Raw genomic sequence first — 22,891 nt, 5'->3', positions numbered from 1 at the left:
GTCAGAACCCGTATCTGTCTAGGATTCTGTCATCAGATGGGCGAGGCTGTGACACACAGTGATTCACTGATAATTAGAAGAAAGGAGGGGATGGTTGCAAATAACCACCTTGTCTTTGGTTCCCAAACTGTCTGTTTGGCAAAAAAGCTATTGCTGAGCACATATATGTGGGGACACTGGACCTCATCCCAACAGTCTCACTGCGTGATGATACTAATGATGAGGGAATCCATGGGCTGCCATCTGGAATGATGGTGTCCTGGCCACAGGGCAATGCTCATTTAATTGGTCTGGTATATAAATGTACCACTGGCTCCCTTCAACGTTGCAAAATAAATTACAATGTCTCTACTGTACATAGAACACTGTGATGGAACTGTATTATTCCATTCATGTTTCACTATATAATCAAAACACTGAGAATATACAGTATAAACTTTTGGTGTGTGTGTGGGGAAGGGGAGGGGGGGCGGTGGCTTTCTGTGAGGCTCAGGGAGGAGACTCTGGATTGGTTGGACTGGAGTGGCTGCTCCTTACTGGGAGAGTCCTGACCTGACACATGCAGGGGAGGGTCTAGTCTGGGGTGTCTCCTTCCTGATCTTTATGCACTGCAGGGCTTGTCTGTCTGCAGCTCTTGAATCAATAAAACAATGTAACAGCGAAGGCTCCTCATTGTCTATCAAATCTATTACATTGATGGAAAACTGCCTTGGTAATATTTATGTATTAACATCTTCATCATAATAATGTTTTAAATTCATATATTTGGCAGAATATACTGAAATGAACATTACATTATTCACATTTATATTAGGCTATGGGCCTACATATTAGCAACATACAAATGAAGGATACTCCTGCACAAATCCTTCCGCCTGTCTTGTCTTCCAGCAAGCTGAGATCAAACCACAGCCATCTGTGTCTTCCACCTGCTTTAAAAGTTCACAATTTAAAAAAAAAAATCCTACACCCACCACACCCACTACTGATTCAGACTGATTCTGGCTACTTGTGTGCACGCGCGCGCGCGTGTGTGTGTGCAAGGGTGAATATCCATGGCAATGATGACGTCATCTCCCTTGCTCTAATAAGAGGAGACCCCGTGGCTTCCAAAGTCTGCCTTCTTTCCCCGCGCTATAGCCCTACTGGTTATCATTTTGAGTGATAACTGTAGGTCCTTCACAATACCGAGGTATCATTGGGCGAACTTTGTATTGGAAACGCCTTCTGGTCAGGGTTGGTTGAAGGCGTACAATTTTATTCCACCCAGAGCTGAGAGCTTACACGGAGGGGCGGCTCGGAAACATCTCAAGCTTGGGAGAGAAAATACGTTATCTGGTAAAGATGAATTTGTTGGTGATTAACTTGACATTTATTTATTTTGTTAATAAACGTAAAGTGACGTTTGGTAATGTTAAATATCTGCGCGTTAAAGCCACGGTGTAGCCAGCCTACTAAAGTAGTAAATCCTTTGCTGACTGTCAGTGCAGCCAAATCCGTCAGGCCGGGGCGTCTCGTGGGATAGTAGCTACCTAAGCTAGCTAGCAAACGTTGCAAGCTATTTTGTCTTATCTAGCGAAGTGCTGCTAGTTAAGTTATTTTAGTACTCCACAAGCTACCAGTACTACGTTAATAGTTAACATTGGCTTTGTAGCTAGCATTGCGTTCGTATTTGGTACAAACCAGCCAACACTATTTCCCTGAAGGACAGTTAGTTAGCAGGGAAGGTAACTCTAAACTACTTTTACGTTAATTAATTGTAGCTATGTGATTTAGTCTGACAATGATGGATAAGCAATGTAGCGTTACAGTAGTAACAAATGGAAGGCGCAGTAATGCTGCAGGCCAGCATTATTGGCTGTCAAGCATCAGCAGCAGCATCCGCAGCAGTTGGAAGTTGATTTTATCTGGTTCGCCACATTTTTATGATTGTTCCATTACGACAGATTAGTAATAATTTGTTTGTCCCCATCTTTCCAGGTGCTCTGACAGGATTACTGATATTCTCACGATCTTCACCTTATTGCTCCAAACGGTTGTCCCTCTCCCTTCTCTTTGGACTGAACAGTTAATTGCGAGCGACAGTTTGAACACATTACATAGACATGGATAAAACGGAGCTGATTCAGAAAGCCAAGCTGGCCGAGCAGGCCGAGCGTTACGACGACATGGCAGCATCTATGAAAAATGTAACGGAGCAGGGAGCGGACCTGACATGCGAGGAGAGAAACCTGCTGTCAGTTGCCTACAAGAACGTTGTCGGAGCTCGGAGGTCAGCATGGAGGGTCATCTCCGCTATCGAGCAGAAAACTGAGGGGAGCGACAAAAAGCTTCAAATGGTCAAGGAGTACCGGGAGAAGGTGGAGTCGGAGCTGCGAGAGATCTGCAACGATGTATTGGTAAGTATTGTCGAGCAGTATAGCCATGTTTCAAAATCACAAGGATTAGCATTTATCAATTGTAATTTTGTAATGCCTATTTGGAAAAAAGGACAGGAAGAGTGACGACGTTAGAATGAAATCATCTCCAAGCCTGGGGGTTTAGCACAAGCAACAAATGGGGTCACTCGGGTTATAAAAAGTAGCATGGTTTAAGTGAGGCACTATTCACTTGATGTTGATACAATTGTAATAAAAATTGCAGATTTGCTATGCTACAAATGACAATTGGCATCTGTAATACTCACTGTCACGTTAGACAATGGCAGTCATAATTTTTCATAAGGAAGTATTTTCATTCACAGACTTTTGCTTTTGCCATAGTGATGTTCATCTAAAACTGCTGGAAGGCTGCACCAATTTATTCTTTGTGAGCAGTGGTGCAGTGGAATGACCTACCTTCTCTACTCACAGCCCAGAATCAATATATCTGTTGCAGGCAGAAAGCTGCACCTCTCCCCCACCCCCAACCGTTTCTCTTGGAAATTGCAGAGAATACTCAATCAGGGTTTGTCTGACTGAGTGAGAATTTACTGTTCAGATAATCTTAACATGAGTGGTCCTGTTTGGAAGGAGGACATTTCGCGTGAATCTCTTTCGCTGGCAGGAGTTGATGTGCTAAATGAAATGAGGCAGAACAGTGTGAAAATTGGGCCACCAGGAGGGTTCTACTATACTGCAGAGAGACTAAATTAGGATTGCACCATCCTCGTCCTTATGAAGGAGGGGGGGGGGGCTTACTTGGCTTTGAACTTCCTATCTGAACTGTTTGCTGTTTCCGTCTTATCGGTTGTCTCCATGCCAAAAGGTTTATTGTTGCACCTGTGAGTGGGTGTGGTGGTCATGGTGACAAACGGCACTTGTCTTTTTGCTAAGATTAAATATCGTGGCCCCCTAGTGTTGGTCCCAAACATCCAGTGTCTGCCTTCTTGGGTACTATGTGGAAGTGTTGAAGGATACTGGCCCACTCTGTCATACTGTGCTTGACCTTACCATCAGCTTACTGTGTGACTCAGCCCATGTGTATGACTATCCTCTGTTGTCACCTTGTCCTGCAGCAAAGTAAACCTGAGCTGAGGAAGAGTGTGTGTTGTTGCAGTGCTAAAAATAGGGCGCAGATATTATCGCCGTCGGCGGATTAAGAGATGTTTGTGCGAAAGCTTAGCTGCATTGTTCAGTTTATCCCCCTCCGAACCATGGGGGTGTCCTGAACATCAGGGCCCCATAGAAAAGGAGCCATTAGAACAAAACAGGCTATTGAAGCCTAATGCACTTCCTTCACACAAGTGCTGCTGGGTGAAATGGACTAACGTCATGTTTTAAGCTCCGTTCACTGCTCCTAACCTCTACGAACGTTGATGTTGGTTTGGTAGCATCACTGGTTTCCTGTCAAAAAGGGAACTGACTCCTGTTCTCCCACACACTATAGCTAGAGGGTCCTAATATTCTTTACCACTAGCAATTTCTCGAGTAGCTTGTCATGTCTGCTGGGAAGACTGTTCAGAAAGGGCACAGTCATATGTAGATACAAAAATGGGGAAAGAAAATCTCAGTGTGGTATTGTATCTATTCCAGAGCAAGCTGGGAACTGGAACACCCAATTTAAAGCCGATCCACAGTAATCCAGATTGCTCCGTTTTATATCCGCACCCTTTGATCCGGTCTGTGGCGGAACTGGCCCACTGTGCAGGCTAGCAAGCAATGCAAATAGCACCTCTGTATTGCAGAGACCTTAAAGCCACCCATCTGTGGCCTCATCACATCCTGTCCCTACCTTCCTGCACTGACCCTGGCACTCCTCCTCATCATCATCATCATCCTCATCCAGGATGGAGTGCCGGTGGGGCTCCTGCCGAGCGAGCTCTGAGGACAGCATCTGTGTGCTCTAGTTCTGCGCTGGCCATCTGGTAGACTCGCCCTTCCAGGCCCCCATCTGGGCCACGGCGTGCAGGCTCTTTATTACCTAATCCTAATACTGTTAGGCTACATTCTCCAGAGAGGCACAGGTACACGATTCAGGGACTGAATGTGATTAGTGCTGCTGGACATTGTGGAAGAACCTGGTGACTGATGTGATACGTGTAGCCTAAATGAACTAACCTAGAAAAACCCTGTAAGAAAAGACATGTCATGGGCTATGTTGTCTCAACCTGAGCAATAATACGGTAAGCCTTGCCCTGCTGTCGGTGCCCAGTAAGCTGCCCTGCCTTCTGCTCTCATCCATCTTCTCATCTCTGCATATGTCAGGTGTGCACATTCCTCTTCTCCTGCTCCGTGAAGACAGCTCCCTACAGCAAGCTCAAACGCTTGCCAGGGACAAGATGGAACAGGAAGATATGAGAATGCAGAGAAATGATCAAGTGTGTGCCAGTACTATGAGCCAGAAAGCAAACTGACTTGTGTGCGTGTATTCAGTGATAGCTCTGAATGTCTGCATTCAGTGTAGGCTGTGTGAGGTGCCTCTCGTCAGGATGTCTGTGGTGAGGATGCCTCGGAGAGGAAACGCGGCTGGCCCTGCCCTGTTCCTGGGGCCGCCAGCTCTGCGGAAAGCTGATCGTGTGCTCGAGCAGGAGAGCATGTGTTATTCCAGGACATGCAGCTTACTATAGTCTTGTGTTGACTGCCCCACGCTCCCATATAGCTGACCTTGTGGGGTTAGTTGTCGTGAATTAGATCTCTTTCTGGCGCTACTAATCATTCAGTCAGTCCAGTCTGTATGATGGTGACTCCACCCAGGCTCCCCTCGGTGCAGGGTCACCTCTAGCGGGGTTCAACCCGGGACATGATGCTGGAGCCAGATTTACACCAATGATCTCATCTCTCCTACCAGTGCTGACCTAACTGGAGGCGAGGAAGCGGTTAACCATGGCAAAAGCCAAGAATGGGGGACAAGCATGTTACAGGCCTTTCCCCCAGGGGAAGTTGTGAACTGTGATCACACAGGAAGACAGTAGTAGGCCTGTGCACTTCTTGCACCAGCATTGAGCAGAGTTTGTTTCTACCACAACCAGTGTGTGGCAAGTCTGAGGCCGGGGTTAGGCTCCTGTGTACAGCAGCCATGACTACATAGTGGTTACACTCAACACTGCTTTTGTCTTTTTAACTGATTTTTGACTTATTCTTTTCATGGGGCTGTGACTAAGAACTCTCAGTCTGTATAAATGTGCCACCAAAAGAAATATCCAACCACATCCATGGGTTTTACACGTCAGGTTATCCCCTCCTCTCCCATTTTCCAAAAGTGTCTTTTCTGTCTTCTTGGTTTAAAGTGGTAATATCCACTAACGACTCATTTCAAAGTCCTGTGTTGTCATCTTGGTAACATTGTGGTAGATGCCTAAGCACAATGACTTGTAATAATTCTCTCCCCTATCAATTTACAGGGACTTTTGAGCAAATACCTGATTGACAACGCCCCCAACTCGGAGAGCAAAGTCTTCTACTTGAAGATGAAGGGAGACTACTACAGATACCTGGCCGAAGTGGCTTCCGTGGATGACAAGAAGGGTAAGTCCAGCCCTAGTCTCACACCAGGGGCCAGGCTCTGCCCTGGACATACCCAGTATTTCAGTGGGAATGAGGTGGTGCACATGGAACAATTTCATCTGCATATGCTACTATGGTCAAGTAAGATACATTTCGTCTTATTCATTTAGCTGATGTTTTTTGATGTTTTATAATATTTCTGAGGACAGCTGCCAGATTGACAGAGGCCAGTGTAGTTAGGCAATCTGGTTTTGGACTGGAATTTTCTTCACATGAAATGATTGTGGACCTCAAGGGTATTTACCATGTTCTTACTCAAGCATCCCTGACCCAGCAAGCTGCTGTTCTCTGGCTAGAAGGCTTGGACTTCTGCTTAGATCTGTGTGTGTTGGAGCTGCATCCAGACGTGCGCTCCAGGGGACGACAAGCTTGTTTGTTTAGTTCAGGCTGGGTGGGTTTGGGCTCTAAACATGGGTGATGTGTTTCTGAACGTTCCCTAGCATGCTCTCCCTTACACGGCTGCCCCTCCCTCCCAGTGAGTCAGGCCTCTGCAGCCTTGCTGTCAGGCCCCTTTGCTCCCAAGTCTGCCCCCCACCCCCACACATCATACGAGTCTGGATTACTGCTGTCTGAGCCGTCAATCCTCTCCCCCCAACAACAGCATGACCCTCACTTCACTCTAGAACGGAAGGAAATTCCTTGGCACTAGACGACTGAGTTACTCTTTAGTGTTTCACTAACTTGCTTCTATGTGGGCGACATGTAGCCTAGCTAATGCAGGAAGATTAGTTATGCACTAAAGATAAAAAGGTGAAGTTGCTTTATGGAAGGGATGGTTCTAAGCACAGTACTTCATGTATCACTCCCAGATATGGTTGAAGTGGTCAGTACTGACTCAGGACACTGGACAGCTAAGGAAATGACAGTGGCCTAAATGGGCTCCATGTCTGTGATCCCACTCGTACCCTGAGGCCTCTTCACATTACGTTGTCTCGTTGCTACTAGTCACATCGTCTGAGTTTTGGTTTCTCAACCTTTGCAAATGTCACTGTCCCTGCCATCAATCTAAATGTCGCCTTCCTTCCTTGTTTCCTCAGAGACGATATCCAACTCTCAAGACTCCTACCAGGAGGCGTTTGACATCAGCAAGAAGGACATGCAGCCCACACACCCCATCCGCCTGGGCCTGGCACTCAACTTCTCTGTCTTCTTCTATGAGATCCTCAACTCTCCAGAAAAGGCCTGTGCCCTGGCCAAGCAGGTGAGGTTCATCTGTAGACGCACACATTCATATGTATGTGAACAAGGGATGTTCATTGTTTGATTATTTGCTGTTAATAATTTAACCGGTTCAAAATGTATTAACTGATAACGTTTGTAGTCTCCATTGTCAGTGTAGAAATGGCAGTAATTGCACCCCAGTGTTTCCACTATATTCATCATTACCGCCGCAATCTCCGGCTGTTCCTTTAAATTGTTTGTGCATTTTGTATTTTAGTCCTTAATGATTAATCGAATTATTGATGTTAACATGTTCAACTATCGGTTAAGGAAAATGCACGAAATGTGCAACCTTAAGCTTAATTTATACTTCGGTCGCGGACACTTTTGAAATGGTCGCCGACGAAAAAAAAAGTGTCACTCAGGCTGCTGCATTTATACTTTGGAAAACAGTCGCCTGTGCTCAAGGTTCGCGTGACGTAAACAGAATCATTTTACCGTTACATTCATAGCTATGGTTACATTGTTAACGCTTTGTAGCCTAGGTGATCAATCGCAGAAACTGACAATTTTAATTTTTCACTGTGACGACATCCGCGCCAGTAGAAATTTCTCCTGGTACTCCTGGCGACACTTCTAAGCGACGGTTAAAAGTGTCGACCGAGACGTCATTTCTGTCGGCGACCTTTTCAAAAGTGTCTGCGACCTAAGTATAAATTGGGCTTAAATGTGAACCACTGTACGTGCGTGTGCTTGCAGGCCTTTGATGATGCTATCGCAGAGCTCGACACCCTGAGTGAAGACTCGTACAAAGACAGCACGCTCATCATGCAGCTGCTCAGGGACAACCTCACAGTAAGACCCTCTGGCATCCTCCCAGTGCTGCAGAAAGTTGTGGCGTTGCACCCCCACGGACGCACACACACACACAAACCACTGCACCTCCCCAGCATTTTCACTATTGATCTGATGTATTTTCCAAATGAGGCAGTTCCTTTTTCTTAAGAACGTGCTCAGTCATGTGGTAGTGATTCACTGATGTCATGTAAGGGGTGTTTTGTACACAGTAACGAAGTGCTTTATGCATGCTGTCCCCCCCCCACCCCCCCCCACCCTCTACTTTCTGCAGCTATGGACGTCTGACAATGCAGCAGATGAGGCAGAGGCTGGAGAAGGAGGAGAGAACTAGAGCGCCCCCTGTCCTCACAGAAAAATAAAAAGACAAAAAAGAAACCTTTTTACACATCTTCATTCCTTGTTGTTCCACTTGAAATGATTATAGTATTGAAAGTTCGTTGTCGCCATGGAGCTGTGTATGTGTGGAAATTCAAATCATTTTAGTTTTCACCACTCTGCTTTTGGTATGAAGAGGCTAAATGAATAACGTGATATCTCCATTCTTGAGTTGGTGTTTGTCCTGGCCTCCCCGATGTACTGTTTCTGCTCTAGAAAAGGATTACTAGCTTCACCTAACGTTAACATCAACTGTCTGTTTGACATGAGACTGACAATGAAGGAAGGAAGGAGAGAGAGAGAGAGAGTGAGGTTTGTATCTAGGCGGGCTTGTATGCGTCTATGTTGAGGAAGGGATGACAACACTGTCACCCCATCCTCAAATTTGACAGGAATGTTGGTAGACCTCTATCTCCCATACATGGCCCTGTAAACACCTGCCTAGTGTCGTATGTAAACTTGAACACTCCTCTGAGGCCATTGTTCTCAAGCTAAGTAGCAAGACCACAAGCATCTCTGTAGAACAAATCCAACAGGCCATGGTCTCTTGTGACAGATGGTCTCTCTGGAAGGTCATGAAAATCCCCCCCCTCTCCACCTTGTTCATAATATTCACCTCAGTGTTACTTGGTAGCATGTCTGACAAGGAAAAGGTGGCACTTTAAGACCAAAAAAAAAAAAAAGATTAAAAAACTACAAGTACATGCATGGCCATTTTTGCAACGTACACTGGAATGGAAATTAATATTGCGCATACACAAGTCCCACTTGTTTAAGACCTTTTCATTGCAGGTTTGTGCACTTGTGAGAGGGTGTATGGTTTGTCCAGTGATTGTCATTAGAAATTCGGACCACTTGTGTTTTTGCTAATCATTGATTGTAGTCCCCAAAGCCTTGTGAAAATGTTTAATGCCCTATGTAACAGCTATGTAACATGAATTAAAAAAACTTACATTTTATAAACCATACCTTTTTGTGTCTTTAAATTAGTTTCACTTATGTGAGAAACATCTAACTCTTTGTGTCACGTACATTTACATTAGGATGATTCCTGCATATCAATGTTTAGTGAGACATTGTATATAGTAATTTAAAGTCAAGCATGTCAAATGAGAAAGTGACAGAGTCACTTTAGGCCACTTCAGAATTACCACTTCGAAGTTCAGATGCATAAAAGCTCAGAAACATTATTAATAGACCGGCTGAGACTTCTGAGTATAGCAGGCTTTCAGAAACCACTCACACCCTGCGCGAATTTTTCGACCACCTCAGTGACATATTACTCAGAACAGAGTATCTTAGACCACCTGAGGGAGGCTACGCTGTGTAAGATTCGTTTTTGGTTTCTTACATGGTAGCCTACAGGTCTAAAAACGGGGCATTGCCTGGATACAAACACCGAATTAAATGGACATGCTGACGTTGAGATAAGATGTCCAAGCATTAAAAATAGATCTGCGCAGATGTCGCTCAGTTTGCAATCCCCCTGCTAAAGCTTTATTATTCTTATGTAAGAGCTGATGACTAACGCCACAATTTTTCGCATCCGAATTGCAAGTCTACATTTATTTCCTAGTTTCTAAAGATCCAAGTGGATGTAAACGACAGCTCGTTCATTGATGGAGATAATGGAGTGATATCCGTCCTTTTATATCCGTCTGTAATGGCAGCACTTTTTTTTACCGAGTTTACAGTACTTCCGGGTGTACAGGCGCTCGCTCTGAACACGAAAAATTGTTACATTAGAGACACGCGAAACACATTAAGAATCGGATTTAGTTTGTTACAGTGATTGAAATTTGTTACATTTTCACCCGTTTGGTGCTTAAACTTACACATAAAAGCAAGTCAAGAGAAGAACTCATAAGGAGCAAAGAAACTGTTCAGCCGAGTGATAGGAGCTTTTGACAATTAATTGTAATCACAAATGTCGACATGAGACTAATATTTTTGTTTCTATTCACTCGATTTCTAACTAATTGTTGGACAAAACCGCCTGCGGATGTTGAAGACCGTGAACATGGTAATATACAAACTTGATTTTCCGTTAAACTAGAGTGTATGAATGACTCATGACTTAACACAATAACACAGCTGTGTTACATCCACAGCTGCCGAGTTGCCTATAGATAATTTGCGAGTATGTAAACATATTTTCGTGAAAAGTGTAATAACTTCGATCTGTTTGGATCAATACAAAATCCGTCTGGTTTATAAAACAGCTGATTTGGATCAATAAACTAAGTGAGTGTCACTACCCGCCTTTCAGACACCCTCAGCATAATGCTGACAGACTTTGAAGTCTTACCTATTGCCAATCTCCAGACCCACTCAGTCAGAAAGCGGGACATCCAGACACACACCCATGTTGAAAAACTGCTGAGTTTCACAGCCTTGCAGAGGTAATAATACTATCGCAAAGACCCTTCTACTGAGGCATCTGTTTGCATGTGGAAAGTTTGACCTTTTTCAATTACAAGTATATTAAATATACTCTTCAAGTAACTGGTTATTTGAATCAATCATGGTCTGAGTGTATTCTGTTCTGTTTGTGTCCTCTCTAATTGGAGTGTTGTAGTTGACCTTGGAATCAGTGTCTTTGTTGTCTTTTCAGACATTTCAAGCTGTACCTGAGGACAAACACAGAGCTGTTTACAGATGACTTCAGGGTAGTGTTTGTGAACGAGGATGGTAGAAAGGAGAGGTATGATGTCAACAGACAGAACTACTTTACCGGACATGTCATTGGTAAGACAAACAGGTCGGCCTGAATAGCAATTTCTAAAAAGCCCTAAAATGTCTGAATTGGAGTGTCTGATTATATATGTCATAGTGCTACTTACCATCCTATATCCATTTAAAAGGAGAGGAGAACTCTCGTGTGCAGGCACACATTGATGATGGTGAATTCTCTGCACACATCCTCACTGACGAGACAGAGTACAACATAGAGGTACGCTCCTTCTCATCAAAGGAGAATTCGAAACACAAACTCACTCCTAAGCCTAAGACTAAGAGAAGATGTTGGTGTCTCTCTTTCCCTCCCTCCCTCCCTCCCTCCCTCCCTCCCTCCCTCCCTCCCTCTGTCTATGTCTCTCTCCCCCCTCTCCCCAGCCACTGTGGCGCTTCACAGGGACGCCCCCTGATGGCCGTCTGCTGGTATACCGCTCTGAGGACATTAGGAACATCAGCCGGCTGGGCTCGCCCAACGTCTGTGGCTACGTAAACGCAAACTCCAACGACCTACTTCCTGAGAGCATTATCTCCAGCCTACCGGCAGAGGAGGAGAAAAGCCAGGGAAAGGGTGAGCTCGAGATTAGAAAGGAGGGCGTGTGTGAGAGTGGGATGAAGGCACGTGGACAGCGGAGGTGTATGTGTGTGTGTCTGCGGGGTGCGTGGGTGTGTGCAACACGGTGAGATTTCTACCGTGCTCCAGTCAGTGATTTAAGCTGATTGAATCTCCGGTCATACATCACAGCAACAGACACATGGCGTGAGTGTCCTATTGTTCTGCTTTTCCTCCAGCCTCAGTGGAGTGAGGGAAGCAGAGCTTCCTCAGTGAAAAAAGATTGCCATATCCTGTCCCTGTGCTGACCTGTGTACCACCTCAAAAATGTCTGTCTCTATATTTATAAAGGACGTTCATAATGCGAAGGAGGTGTTCTTCAGGCAGTGTGTTCCAGATCCCAGCTTACGTTCTGTCTCACTCAGGCGACATATTCCACTAGAGTTAAATTAATCATCATACCCTCATTGCTCTTATCAATTATACATGGGAGGTTAATTATATGGGTGTGGTACCAGAGGGAGGTGATGATGACATAACTGTAGAGGCTGTAGGAGGTGCAGATTGAGGGAAGTTGATGAGTTGTATTCTGTCTCCTCTCCTCTGTTCTCTGTTCTCCTGTCCTCTCCTGTCCTCAGAGTCTGCGGTCAGAGAGAAGCGTTATGTTCATGACCACAAGAAGAACACCTGCCCTTTGCTTCTGGTGGCGGACCACCGATTCTTCAAGCACATGGGCCGCAACGAGGAGAGCACTACCCTAAACTACCTGGTGGGGGCAGTGTTTACAATAAACAGCATTAGGGACAATTTATGTAAAGTCCTAAAATGTGAATAGAAAGAATTCTGTCAATTAATTTGTGACACATCTGCAAAAGACAACATGTCGCCAGTGTCTGTTTCATTGATATTTTTTACGATTGTCAACAATTTCAGAAACGTCCTACAAAAATGTTCCTATGGTTACTGAGTGTACCTGTTGCAGATTGAGCTGATCGATCGTGTGGACGACATCTACAGGAACACATCATGGGATGACGAGTTCAAAGGTTATGGGGTCCAGATCCAACAGGTGAAGATCTATGTTATGACATCACTCAGAGAATCACCAATGCCAATCCTGTTTACTTACCCATAAGATCCTCACCAGATCATCATTGAGAAGAGCCCCACCTCTGTGCAACCTGGGGCTGCCCACTTCAATATGGTGGGCAGTCCAGTGGAGGGAGAGGATGTATGGGATGTGAAGATGCTCCTTGAGGTAGACTCAAAGTTCACCCCAACCCGGATGACTCTGCACAACATTAGGACACGATTTCTTCCCCTTTCTCTCATTCTCATTATTTCTTTGTTCTCTCATTCCAGCAATTCAGCGTAGACATCGCTGAACATGCACCCAAAGTGTGTCTGGCTCACCTGTTCACTTACCAGGACTTTGAGGGTGGGACCCTGGGCCTGGCATACGTGGCCCCCTCCAGACCAGGCGTCCCTGGGGGGCTCTGCTCAGAGAGTAAGCCCCCTTGTTAGGTTACCCCTGGTTAACGCTTTTCTCTGTTGAATATCCCATTGTATTTCTGGGGATCATTCAGGGTTCGTTTCTCCACCTCCAGAGTGTCCTTCATCGGCAACGGAGCAGAGATCGATCTACCTCAACACAGGGCTAACCAGCACTATGAATTATGGGAAGACGATTCTCACCAAGGTGTGTGAATGGAGCTGTACGAATGATCATGTTTTTTTCTGAAGTCTGAAAGAGCAGATAGCAATCAGCAGAGCTTGTACCATCTGGTCTTCTCAGGAGGCCGACCTGGTGACCACCCACGAGCTAGGCCATAACTTTGGGGCGGAGCACGACCCAGATAACATCCCCCACTGCGCCCCCAGGGAGGATCAGGGTGGCAAATATATCATGTACCCCATCGCTGTGAGTGGGGACCACTCTAACAACAAGGTAACCCTCCGTTCCATCCCAAAACAGCTTCTACAGGGCCAGATGTACACCACCGATGTGCTGTATATTTGTATGTGTTTAGTGTAGAATCGTAATTTACACGTGACAGTTGCATTTAAGGTGACAAGAACAGCTGGATGCTTCTCATATGAACTCACTGACTGACCACGAGTCGTGTCGTACCGGTGGTGTGTTTGGCGCCCCCAGCTGTTCTCTAACTGCAGTAAGAGCTCCATCGTGATGCGTCTGAGGGCCAAGGCCCCCGTGTGTTTCCGGGAGAGGAACATCAACGTGTGTGGGAACTCTCGGGTGGAGGAGGGGGAGGAGTGTGACCCGGGGCTGCTGCACATCCACAACGACCGCTGCTGCACGTCTGAGTGTAAGCTCCGAGGCAATGCAAAGTGCAGGTGGGTCAGCTGCTCCTCTGATCGCTGGCGGGGGCTGAGGGGGCGGGTGCAGAGGAGTTGATGGTGTGTGGGAGATGGATGTTTCTAGAAATGTAGAACAGCTTCTCGGGTTGTGATGCTGTCTCGGTTGACCATCTGTTTCCTCTCTCTCTCTCTCTCTCTCTCTCTCTCTCTCTCTCTCGCTCTCTCGCTCTCTCGCTCTCTCTCTCTCTCTCTCTCTCTCTTCTTCTTCTTTTGCCCCGCCCCCCATGGCAGTGATAGGAACGATGCGTGCTGTAGAGATTGCCAGTATGAAGTGAAGGGTAAGGTGTGCCAGCAGCCCATCAATGCCACTTGCAAGGGGAGGGCCTACTGTACAGGTGAGCCCTTTACCCACTGATGAGACAGAGAGAGATGCTCATCAACACAGCACACTACTCACTATACCGCCAGATAATAAAATGATAAATTGATCACATGGAACACATGTCATTTTCTAGCTAGCTCACAGTCTTGTGACACAACAAACTGCCTTTAAGCAAAAACAAGTGTTTACCTTTTTAAGATCAAAATGTTGGTCCCGGTGTTGTCAAAGATGTTTTATGTTGGTCGCTTTTTGTCCCCAACAGGAAACAGTAGCGAGTGTCCGTCCCCTGAGAATGCTGCTGACCAGACGGTGTGTCTGGACAACGGCGAGTGTCTGGGCGGAGTGTGTATCCCCTTCTGTGAGGCAGTCCTGAAGCTTCACTCCTGCGCCTGCAACGGTACCCAGCTCAAATGGCCCACGATGGTCACAGGGATGACCTCCCCAAAAATCTTGATCATAAGAGAGATGTTACCCAAGTTTTACACTTAAGACGCAGCCCAATAATGGATGAGTCCTCTCCTCTCTCCTAGACACCAACTCCTGTAAAGTGTGTTGTCGCAGCGCCAAAGGAGTGTGCGCTCCCTACCAGGATGACAAGGAAAACTTTGTGTACCTCCGCAAGGGCAAACCCTGCTCCGTGGGGTTCTGCGACGGAGCGGTACGACCTTTAACCCCCTTTCAGCTCCTGTTTTTCTTTCTCCAAGCTCGGATTTAGAAGTCCTGTTTTTCCTCTCAGGGAAAGTGTATGAAGGAGATCCAGGATGTCATCGAGAGGCTGTGGGATTTCATCGACAAGCTGGACATCAACACCTTCGGGAAGTTCCTGGCCGACAACATTGTGGGCTCAGTGGTGGTGTTCTCGCTCGTCTTCTGGGTCCCCCTCAGTATCCTGGTCCACTATGTGGTACGTGCACAGGCTCTCCCAGTGCCGGTCCTTCCTACAGGCGACACAGGCAGCCGCCTGGGGAGGCATGAAGAGGAGGGCGGCAATTTCCCGAGTGCATCCAATCAATTCAAACGAGTTTCAAACGCACTACCAGCAGAGGACGCCAACCACGGCACATCATATGTCCGTGTTGTGGTTGGCGCCCCTGGTGGGGTGGGGGGTGTGTAGAGACAAACCTTGCCCAGGGCGCCAAATGTGCAAGGACCGGCACTGGACTCTGCGCTTGAGTAAAATGGTTCACAGGTTGTGTTTGTCACTAACATCTATTTTGTGTGAAATTTAGGACAAGAAACTCGACGTGCAGTATGAACAGACAACCAAATCCATGTTCTTCTCAAGTGTAAGTTCTGCTCGGGCAGGATCACAGTATGTGCTGTTGTCATGGAGATGCTCCCCCCCCTCCCGACTCACTAACACCCTGTTTGTATTCCCAGAATGCAGAGCTGTTGAGCAGCCTGGACTCATCCTCAGTGAGGATCTTCAAGCCCTCTGTTCTCTCAGCTGCCATGCGCTTCCAGGCCTCTGGCCCCCAGCAGACCAGCACACCCCCAATCTCCCCCCCAGCCCTGGCCCCAGCCCTGGCCCCAGCTGCAGGTCCTGCCACTGCCCCAGCCTCCATCCCCAGTCCAGGCTCCAACCAGCCTCCCCTGGACAGCCCCCGCATGGCCACCATCCAGGAGGACCCCAGCTTGGACTCCCACCTGGACACTGAGGCCCTGGGAGCCTTTCCCCTGCCTAAGGGCTCCACCTCGCGCTCCTTTGAGGACCTGACTGCGCGTCCGCTGGGACGCAGCGACAAGGCCCTGTCGTTCAGACTGCAGAGGCAAGCACGCCTCAACAGCAAGGAGACCGAGTGCTGAGTGAGAAGGCGAAAGAAAGCAATGGATGTGTGTGTGTATGTGTGTGTGCGTGTGTATGTATGTGCAGGAGGCAGTGGGTAGAGATAGAAAAGAACTAGAGTAGGAAGAGTGTGGGGAGCTAAAGAACAGGCCCCTAACTAGAACAAGCTGGACTTGTGTATTATCTAATATGTGGGATGACAATTACGTAATGATTCATGTTGAGTTTGACATCATGCATTGTAAATTGAAAACATACCCATAGGGCTATGTGTATTGGGTTATAAGCCATATACGGTCATATCTGAAGCTCATATCCTGGTCCTTCACACACAATCACAGAAATACGACCAGCTCTAACACCAGCTGGGTGTCCAGCTTTGGATGTTATTTCCTTATTTGAGCGTAAACACCACCTGACCTCTGGGGACTGGGAGGAACCCAGTAGGACAAACAAGGTGTCTAACATGGTATGCTGTAACAAGCCACTAAAACCAGTATTGCTCTACGTTTGCTGGTAAGTTTGGAAACCACAGTTGCAGTCAGAATGACGTTGAGTTAACGCCACATGCTGAATGTTACAAGGGTGGCCATTTTGTTTTGTAGGGACTGTTTTCGAGACAATTTACAGTCTTTGAGAATGACTTCTGACAATCAGAAACTTTGCAAATGTATCTCTACTGTTGTGACAGCCTCATGCGACTTACCACTCCTCACTGTTGATAGTGCCTTATGTTTTTGTTGTTGTATGAAATACAGATTTTTATGTAGTTTTTATCATGTAATTTGCCATACATTGGGATTTCCTATATGAATGCATATTGCCATTTACCACATTTTGTGATGTGTTCTCACTTGCCATACATTGTGATGGATGAGTTTTGTCATTTGCCATTGTTCATGTGTTGTATACCATACATGTTTACGTATATGTCATTATGTCTTACATAGTGAGGTCATGTGACGTACAATAAGCACTTCCTTTATCTTAGCTAGCTGTGTTGAGCAGACTAGCCCACTGAGATGTCTCTGCACCTCTGCACTAAAGCACAGGGTCATTTTCAACTCCTGCCACTTCCTAACACTTGTGATATCCTTTTTATAGTGTTAACTGTCTGTGTCAAAAATGTGTTTAATGAAACTGATGTCTCGTGACTGCACAGTTTTACCTCACTGAGAAAACTGAAATAAATAAGCACAAACATTTGGCCTCAGAAAGCTTTATTAAAAAAAAAATACAAACATTGATCAATTATCAAAATAACTTGTAAAGACACAGCACAAATCTTGTTCATAGTGAAAGATGAAGATTCCTTTGGAACCAACGAGTTCACAAACAAGGATTCCTTTTTTGTGAAATAAGAAAAATAGAAGTACACAAGAACTACAATAAGGGATTTTTTTTCAAGCAATGGCATTCAATTCAGAATTGTAATTAGTTCATCAACATAAACTACAAATGTTCTTGACATTTCATGGTGTTCCTCTACCAGTCAGGGAATTGACATGCCGTACATGATCTCAGCACAGCCCCGCGATCACGTGAACCCATGGGCTAACAGGATGTGATGACATGGCAGGAAGTGCTAATGAAGGTGTTATAGGCCCAGCAGGGGGTATGCAGTGGTCCATCTTCCTCCAGGGTTCAAAGCTCGCTGTGGGGGGCCCATCGAGGATGGATGTGGGGTGTGGTGGTGGCAGTCCTCAGATGACGGGGTTGAGGGCGTCATAGAGGCGCTGGACGGCCAGCTCCACCATCTCCCTCAGCGTTTCGTCATCCGTGCTGCCTTCCTCGTACTCCACCGTCTACACACAGGGGAGCAGGGTTGGACGCCATCACAGAACAGAGATGGATGAATATGGAATGTGTGGTGACACACTGAGGCCCGTACTCACTCTGGTCTCTGGGTTGATGTAGGCGGTGTTCCCATCCACAGTCAGGGTGGGGTTCTTGTTGTCCTTGAAGTCCACACAGTCCTCTCCAAACATGTCTCTGTGAAGGTAGTGGAAACCATGAACAAAGATCACCGATCATATTAGGAAAACTAGACTCCGCCTGGGCTTAGGGACAGATGCATGGTGCCACTGGAGACTCTTGTTGTGCTACCATCCAACACGGCAGTCTCTAGATTGGTGGCAAGCATTGGCAATGTAGTCCAATAAAACTATTTATATTTGTATGTGCTTACTGCAGCATGATCTCCAGTCTCTGGAGGAACAACTCCATGTCCACTCCCTCCTGCTTGGGCTCAGCCACTACAGGAGAAGCAAGCAAAAAGAAATATCAGTTAGGGACTAACTACTAGGAGGGGGGGTTGTGAAGGTTCTGGGACTAAAGGCAGGTTCTGCATACTGACTTTTCTGGGCCTTGGGGTTGGACTGGACCTCCAGAACCACGGTGGTGACGGCATCAGCGTACATGTCGTTCAGAGGGTTGGCGATCCACTGGAGGGACGTCAGGGGGCGGGAGATAAAACATTAGCGAACAGCTTCCCGATATATTCTGGTCCGGTTTAAAAAGGCACACAAACACATCCACCTCACCTCCAACACCACCATGCCAGTCTCGTGCACCAGCGTGATGTTCTTGAAGATCTTTATGGTGATCTTGTCCGATCCCTCCAGCTCCTCCACATCTCCTGCAGTCACATGACACAGCACGTCCATCACAACCTCCCTCACCCACACACAGCAGCAGACCAAGGAGAACCTAGGTACATGGATCCATGTTTGGACTGTACGAGGCCCGCAATGATGACTACATAGGGACTTTAGATGAACTTAGAGCCTAAATATGGAGTATAAATAGATCTTGAATATAGTATAAGAGGAAAATAAAGGTGCACATACTGTATATATATGCATATATATATACAGAGCATAGTAGTTCATTTTAAAGTTAAAGTTAATTTAATTGAGGATTTTATTTGGGGGTGCATGAAGGTACCCACCGGCCAGGCTGCGTAGCTGGCTGACCAGCAGGGAGATGGGGCCTGAGAAGGGGATGGCCTGGGTCTGCTTCACCGTGCTCATAGCCAGTTCTGTGTAGTCTGGGGAGAGAGGTTTTATTCCAGATCAAATTGATCCAGTTAAGACACAGACAAAGCCCTGGTCCTTGGCCCAGAACACTCAGGCACAACCTCAGAGACACAGACTGACGTGTGTGTGTGTGTGTGTGTCGTGGTACTCACTGGACAGGTCGGAGGGGGTGAGGATGTGGTAGCTGAAGTTCCTCTTCACCAGGATCCCAGAAACCCTCTGGCCTTGAGCACACCTCTTATCAGCCAGCGAGCCCATCACCTGCAGCACAGCACAACCATCACATCCTGTCCTTCATCCACAAGTGGGGAATGTGAGACTAGCTCTCCCCAGGTGTCCAGTCAGGGGGCAGGTTTTGGGGTCCTCACCTTGGCCAGCTTCTCTCCCCTGAAGTTGAGGGTGACGGCCTCCGTGTTGCGGGGGTTGTGCACCTCGATGTGGACCTCGTCGTTGTCCTCGTACTCCCGGATCAGCGCCGCCTTCAGACGAGCCATCTCGTTCTGCTCCCCGTGCACCAGGATCTGGAGACGCACACACACACGTCTCACATTACACTCACACTCTGGAAATGTGTCAAACATACACAAGCAACGTAACTAATAATCCCCTAAATAATAAGGAATTCTGTTTTACAGAATGTATGTGTGTTATTTCATACCACGTGAGGAGGCTTAAGAGCCCTGATGAACTCGCTGGTCTGCTGGTAGTCAGTGTGGGCGGAGAAGGAGATGTAGTCCACGGACATCTTCAGCTGCAGCTTCTGACCTGACATGGTCGTGATCTCCTCAGGCTCCGACATGATGTGCTGAGGACAAAATGAACAAAGGCCTGGTCAGAACTGGACCAAACCAGACCAGTTTCATGCATGGCCCATGACACAAAAAATGGCTTTTCTTTTTAAGTAAATTATTTTCCAAAGCACATGTAAAAATGCCAGGTTTCTATAATACTATAAACTATACTATGCTATATACTTAGAGGAACACTTTAAGGTTATACTACACCATCAGTCAGTAGGGAAACACCAGCCACCTTTGCAAGGGTTCCCTCCACACAGTATCCAGCGATAATGACCCCGTTCCTCTTGTCGGTACACCAGCTCTCAAACAGCTCCCGGGACAGACCGCTCTGCATCATACCCGGGGAGGCCATCACCACGCTGGGGCCGATGTCGTCAAAGTGGTCCATGCTCTGGAGGGATAGGAGCACTCTGGAATAAGCTTTGACTGGACAGATAATTCAATCACCTGGCTGGGTGCATGTATTTACATGATACTAAAAAGATGGTAAGTTCTATACATGTCCTGATGAGGAGGGCAGCTCCGTGCCCAGCGCCCACCTTGAGGTTGCTGATGTGCTTGAAGACGAAGGGGTTGTTGACGTTGATGGCCTTGCGGATCTTGTCGTTCATGGCGTTGACGTAGGTCTGGTACACGGCCATGCACTTCTTGGCCAGCGAGGAGGCGTAGTAGATGGGAATGTCATGGAGCTCCGGGTGGTTCTGCCAGTACTCATCTGAAACACACACACAATGAGTACATCTGTACTGTGTGTGCCTACAGACGCACAGGCCAGTGTTGGCGTGTGAGCAGAGGAGGGGGAGCTGCGGCCCCGTCTCACCCAGGATGAGCAGCAGCTCCTGGGCTCGGCCCAGAGCGAACACAGGGATGAGGCAGCGGCCCTCCCGGTTGACGATGTCATGGATGGTGTTGCAAAAGCGAGCCTCCCGCTCCTCCCTCTTCTCATGGATGTGGGTTCCATACGTGGACTCCTGGGAGCACACACACAACCATGACCAAACATATTACCAAGACTAGATGACGTCCGGGCTTAGGGGCGATGCATGGTGCCACTACAGCCTCTTTTGCTGTGGTTGGTCATCTAGTGTGGTGTTAGTCCTCGGTTGTGGTGTCATGTGTGCTTCAGCTAAAACTCACTGTGATGAGGATGTCTGGTTTGACGCTGGGGATCTCTGCGGCCATCAGATGTCTGTCCTCCTGGCGAGAGAAGTCTCCTGTATACAAAATCTACGGAGAGACAGAGATACGACGCAGCAAACTGTCAGCACACGTTACTGCAAGTTTATTGTTTCAGTGTGAGACACAAAACTGACACCTATTGGTCAGAATTAAGACGGAAATATGTTTTTCTTTGTCAACATACAGCTTATATACATATATGGGAAGTTCATGTATTATTTTAACTTGTGTGACAGGTAACATGACATGAGCATGGAGAAGTCTTTACTGAGCGGAACTCTCAGATCTCACCTTCACGCCCGCTATCTCGATCATAAACATGGCGGCCCCGAGGACGTGGCCGGCGTGGTAGCACCAGAACTTGATCCCCGCCACCTCCTTCACCTCGTGAAAGTTGATGGTCTCGATCTTATCCATGCTCTCCTCCAGGTCAGTCTCTGTGTACAACATGTCATCTGCAGAGATGTTGCTAGAAAAGGAGAAGTGACAATGAAAAGTTTTGTCTTCTTTTTTTCAGCTGCCATCTTGGAATTGCACTGTATTACACAGCCTCTGTGAAGCAAATAAAAACAAGGAAGGCAGTTAGAATGTAGTCTACCTGACTTTGACATAATCAGACAACAGCCAGCGATAGATGGCTTTGGTGGCATGGGTCATGAAGGTCCTTCCTTTGAAGCTGGTTTTCTGGAGAAACCAAGGCAAGGCTCCACAGTGGTCCAAGTGGAAACTAAGGAGATTTAGAAGAAAGGAGGAACGTTTAGTATAAAGAATATAATCGAGTCAGTTCAACAGACATCATCAAAAACTGATCGTCCAAGATCCTCATCACTTAGGTGAGGTAAGGTCACTCACTGGCTGATGAGAAGCAAGTCGATCTCAGCTGGATCGATCAAATCAATGTATGGAAGGGCGTCCATGCCTTCGAGGCCTGGATGGATTCCACAGTCCAGCTGAAAGTTTCAGTAGGTCACATGTATTTTATGCTTGCTCATTCAATCTACCTCAATAAAATGTTACATTTGACAGCGTCAGCCGTAAGCGTCTCTGTTCTTTTAATACCATGATTTTTCGGCCTTTGAACTCCAGAATGATGCATGACCGTCCCACCTCCTGACCAGCTCCCCTGAGTAAGACAACAGCCAAGCTTGAGTCAAGCACTTTTCCAAGATAACAGTAACGTCAGCTAGCCTTGAGTGTTTACTGTACACCTGCAATGATGGTGGATAATCAACTAACTAGCTAGCTAGTTAATGACCTCGTTAACAATAACACAAGCTAGCTATTCTAACAGAGCTCAGGTTAACAGAATACTAAGATAGCTAGAGCTTTCTAACCATGTGCACTCTGATTACTGTTATTGTTTGTTGTCACAACTGTGCAATATCGATAGTAAGCTTACGTTAGCTAGCTATGCTACTTATTGTAAGTTAACGTTGTTGAGAACTTACAGAGGCCTGATGAGGAGCTGGTCACTCTCCTCGGCTGGTACCGTTACATCAACTTTACGTTTTGTGGCCATATTTGCAGCAAAATAAACTAAAAACTGAATAAATACGTTTAGTAGATCATCAACATTTCTCCTAAAAGTTGTGCAAATCAGCGGCGCACGCCAACAAAGGTACTTCCGGTCCAGTGTCAAATTATGTCCGTCTCAAAGGTAGTTTCAATGGTTCCGTTATCGTCTTCTTGCCTCTAATTTTGTAAAACAATAAGCCTAGTACTT

The 22,891-nt window shown here is 46.7% G+C and overlaps 3 protein-coding genes across 3 annotated transcripts; 2 read left to right on the top strand and 1 right to left on the bottom strand.

The window, feature by feature from the left end:
• Positions 1 to 1,160: 1,160 nt before the first annotated feature.
• Positions 1,161 to 9,101, top strand: ywhaqa (tyrosine 3-monooxygenase/tryptophan 5-monooxygenase activation protein, theta polypeptide a). The gene is made up of 6 exons (XM_062467008.1): positions 1,161 to 1,338; positions 1,981 to 2,399; positions 5,822 to 5,945; positions 7,022 to 7,185; positions 7,905 to 8,000; positions 8,275 to 9,101. The coding sequence occupies exons 2-6, from the start codon at positions 2,106 to 2,108 to the stop codon at positions 8,332 to 8,334; spliced, it is 738 nt and encodes a 245-aa protein (XP_062322992.1). The 5' UTR covers positions 1,161 to 1,338; positions 1,981 to 2,105; the 3' UTR covers positions 8,335 to 9,101.
• Positions 9,102 to 9,990: 889 nt separating this feature from the next.
• Positions 9,991 to 17,498, top strand: adam17b (ADAM metallopeptidase domain 17b). The gene is made up of 18 exons (XM_062467254.1): positions 9,991 to 10,401; positions 10,648 to 10,780; positions 10,993 to 11,126; positions 11,243 to 11,331; positions 11,493 to 11,682; positions 12,303 to 12,433; positions 12,647 to 12,733; positions 12,812 to 12,922; positions 13,027 to 13,171; positions 13,272 to 13,363; positions 13,460 to 13,612; positions 13,820 to 14,019; positions 14,275 to 14,378; positions 14,628 to 14,762; positions 14,896 to 15,023; positions 15,102 to 15,269; positions 15,595 to 15,651; positions 15,746 to 17,498. Exons 1-18 carry the CDS (start codon positions 10,314 to 10,316, stop codon positions 16,169 to 16,171), a joined length of 2,571 nt encoding a protein of 856 aa, XP_062323238.1. The 5' UTR covers positions 9,991 to 10,313; the 3' UTR covers positions 16,172 to 17,498.
• cpsf3 (cleavage and polyadenylation specific factor 3) lies at positions 17,361 to 22,829 on the bottom strand. The gene is made up of 18 exons (XM_062467255.1): positions 22,617 to 22,829; positions 22,228 to 22,291; positions 22,021 to 22,118; positions 21,767 to 21,895; positions 21,460 to 21,637; positions 21,127 to 21,216; positions 20,810 to 20,960; positions 20,529 to 20,704; positions 20,222 to 20,380; positions 19,848 to 19,994; positions 19,558 to 19,710; positions 19,342 to 19,450; positions 19,102 to 19,200; positions 18,695 to 18,789; positions 18,508 to 18,595; positions 18,340 to 18,406; positions 18,047 to 18,143; positions 17,361 to 17,956 (listed from the first exon to the last, which is right to left on the bottom strand). The coding sequence occupies exons 1-18, from the start codon at positions 22,685 to 22,687 to the stop codon at positions 17,855 to 17,857; spliced, it is 2,073 nt and encodes a 690-aa protein (XP_062323239.1). The 5' UTR covers positions 22,688 to 22,829; the 3' UTR covers positions 17,361 to 17,854.
• Positions 22,830 to 22,891: the final 62 nt, after the last annotated feature.

Source organism: Osmerus eperlanus, chromosome 8, assembly GCF_963692335.1.
Source record: "Osmerus eperlanus chromosome 8, fOsmEpe2.1, whole genome shotgun sequence".
NCBI lineage: Eukaryota > Metazoa > Chordata > Actinopteri > Osmeriformes > Osmeridae > Osmerus > Osmerus eperlanus.
Note: the sequence above shows the minus strand (reverse complement) of the source record. Positions and strands in the feature narration are given on the sequence as shown.